This window comes from Diaphorina citri, unplaced genomic scaffold, assembly GCF_000475195.1.
Source record: "Diaphorina citri unplaced genomic scaffold, Diaci psyllid genome assembly version 1.1 scaffold9917, whole genome shotgun sequence".
Classification (NCBI taxonomy): Eukaryota; Metazoa; Arthropoda; class Insecta; order Hemiptera; family Psyllidae; genus Diaphorina; species Diaphorina citri.
Genome location: NW_007387291.1, coordinates 1 through 2,133, shown reverse-complemented (window position 1 = coordinate 2,133; position 2,133 = coordinate 1). Strand labels below are relative to the sequence as shown.

The window sequence follows — 2,133 nt, the reverse complement described above, 5'->3', positions numbered from 1 at the left end:
CCAGTAACCAGGACAACCCGATGGTCAGTAGTGATATAGTAGGGTAATAATTGGCGTTGTCAATGGAATTGAGTTTACAGAAGCACTTCTTGATAAACTACGTTGTGTGTCCGTCCTTCTGGTGCATGTATAAACAAACTGTTTGATGTTTTGACTCTTGAGCACGCCACATATAGTTGGCCATGTGAAAAACAGTCTGATCGGCTGAGTTCCAATCCAGCACAGGCTAGTGTTTGACCTTGTGACTTATTTATGGTCATAGCGAAACAGATGCTGATTGGGAATTGTACTCGTTTAAACTCAAAGGGATAATTGGTTGCAATCATCGGAATTCGGGGTATGAAGACAGATTCTCCAATACCACAGCCAGTTAAAATTTCGGCTTCAATGACATTCCTGTGCAGTGCACGTACTCGGAGACGTGTGCCGTTACACAACTTGGGCGCATTCAAGTTACGCAAGAGGAGAATGGGAGCGCCAACTTTTACTGTAATAGCGTGGGCAGGCAAACCAGAAGCGGTGACGGAATCCAGGAATTCAGCTGGGTAGTGAACAGCGTCGTCCTGACTGAGAGCGGTGTTTATGGATAAGTATGTTCTTTCTTCACTTACGAACAGGGCCAGTATTTTTGTGTTGATTTCAGATGCGCACTCATTGGTAGGTGTAAGGATGGCTCGATCACAGAGCCATAAGCTTTGCAAGTTAGGGAGATCATGTATTCCTTCATATACACGGGCAATGAGTTCTTCCTGAGAGTTAACAATAGTTCCAAGAGAAGAAGGGATAGTTATCACACCATTTGTATTTTCCAGAGTTCCATTGCCAATGCTCATCAATAAATTTGAAAATTCTTCATCTCCATCTTCACCTCCAAGGCGGACTCTCATGTTGACTGTAGTGAATCTTAATAATGTTAAATGAGCTAACTATGTACATACTAAAATTCAAAGCTTTCAGGAGATAGAAAAATCAATTTAAAAAAAATTGGTGCTTATAAAGGAGTAAGATTAACAGTGGGGTATGGTTATGATTATGAATGACTTACCATCAGTAATGGTGGGGACAGGATTTCTATTAGTAACAACCGTGTAGTATGTACATATATCAGGAACAACAGTAGTATGTACATCAGTAATCAGGAACAACAGTAGTATGTACATCAGTAATCAGGAACAACAGTAGTATGTACATCAGGAATCAGGAACAACAGTAGTATGTACATCAGGAACAACAATAGTATGTACATCAGGAATCAGGAACAACAGTAGTATGTACATCACATCAGGAATCAGGAAAAACAGTAGGTAGTATGTACATCAGGAATCAGGAACAACAGTAGGATGTACATCAGTAATTAGGAACAACAGTAGTATGTACATCAGTCTGATTTTCTGTTTCATCGTTTCTTCTTCTTTCATGCCTTGTTCTATCCTCTTCAAGTCTCTGTTCTCGTTCTTCTTCTATTTCATCGTTTCTTCTTCTTTCATGCCTTGTTCTATCCTCTTCAAGTCTCTGTTCTCGTTCTTCTTCTGTTTCATCGTTTCTTCTTCTTTCATGCCTTGTTCTATCCTCTTCAAGTCTCTGTTCTCGTTCTTCTTCTATTTCATCGTTTCTTCTTCTTTCATGCCTTGTTCTATCCTCTTCAAGTCTCTGTTCTCGTTCTTCTTCTGTTTCATCGTTTCTTCTTCTTTCATGCCTTGTTCTATCATCTTCAAGTCTCTGTTCTCGTTCTTCCTCAGTTTCATTTTCTCTTGCTGTTTGTATACGAACGCTGTTTCCTTGAAGTCTATCTTGTCTTTCTTCCTCCGTTTCATTTTCTCTCGCTGTTTGCATACGAACCCTTTTTTCTCGAAGTCTATCTTGTCTTTCTTCTTCTGTTTCATTTTCTCTTTGTCTTTCTGTGCGAAGTCTATTTCCTCTGAGGCGATTTTCTCGTTCTACTTCACTTTCTAGTTCTCTCCTTACCGCATGTCGTATTCTATCTTCTTCAGCAGCACTTACTCTGTTGTCCTGTGATTGCGAAGACCGAAACGCTCTGTGCCGGTTGCGATCTCTTCTCTTACGTTCTTGTTGTTCTGCAACAGATTGTCTTGTTCGGTATCTTGCCATCCGTTCCCTAGCACTTGTGGTGGT

At 40.5% G+C, this 2,133-nt stretch overlaps 1 protein-coding gene across 1 annotated transcript; it reads right to left on the bottom strand.

Annotated features, from left to right (window-relative positions):
• Positions 1–74: 74 nt before the first annotated feature.
• LOC103522643 lies at positions 75–887 on the bottom strand. The gene has a single exon (XM_008487739.1). The coding sequence runs from the start codon at positions 885–887 to the stop codon at positions 75–77; it is 813 nt and encodes a 270-aa protein (XP_008485961.1).
• Between the last annotated feature and the right edge of the window lie 1,246 nt (positions 888–2,133).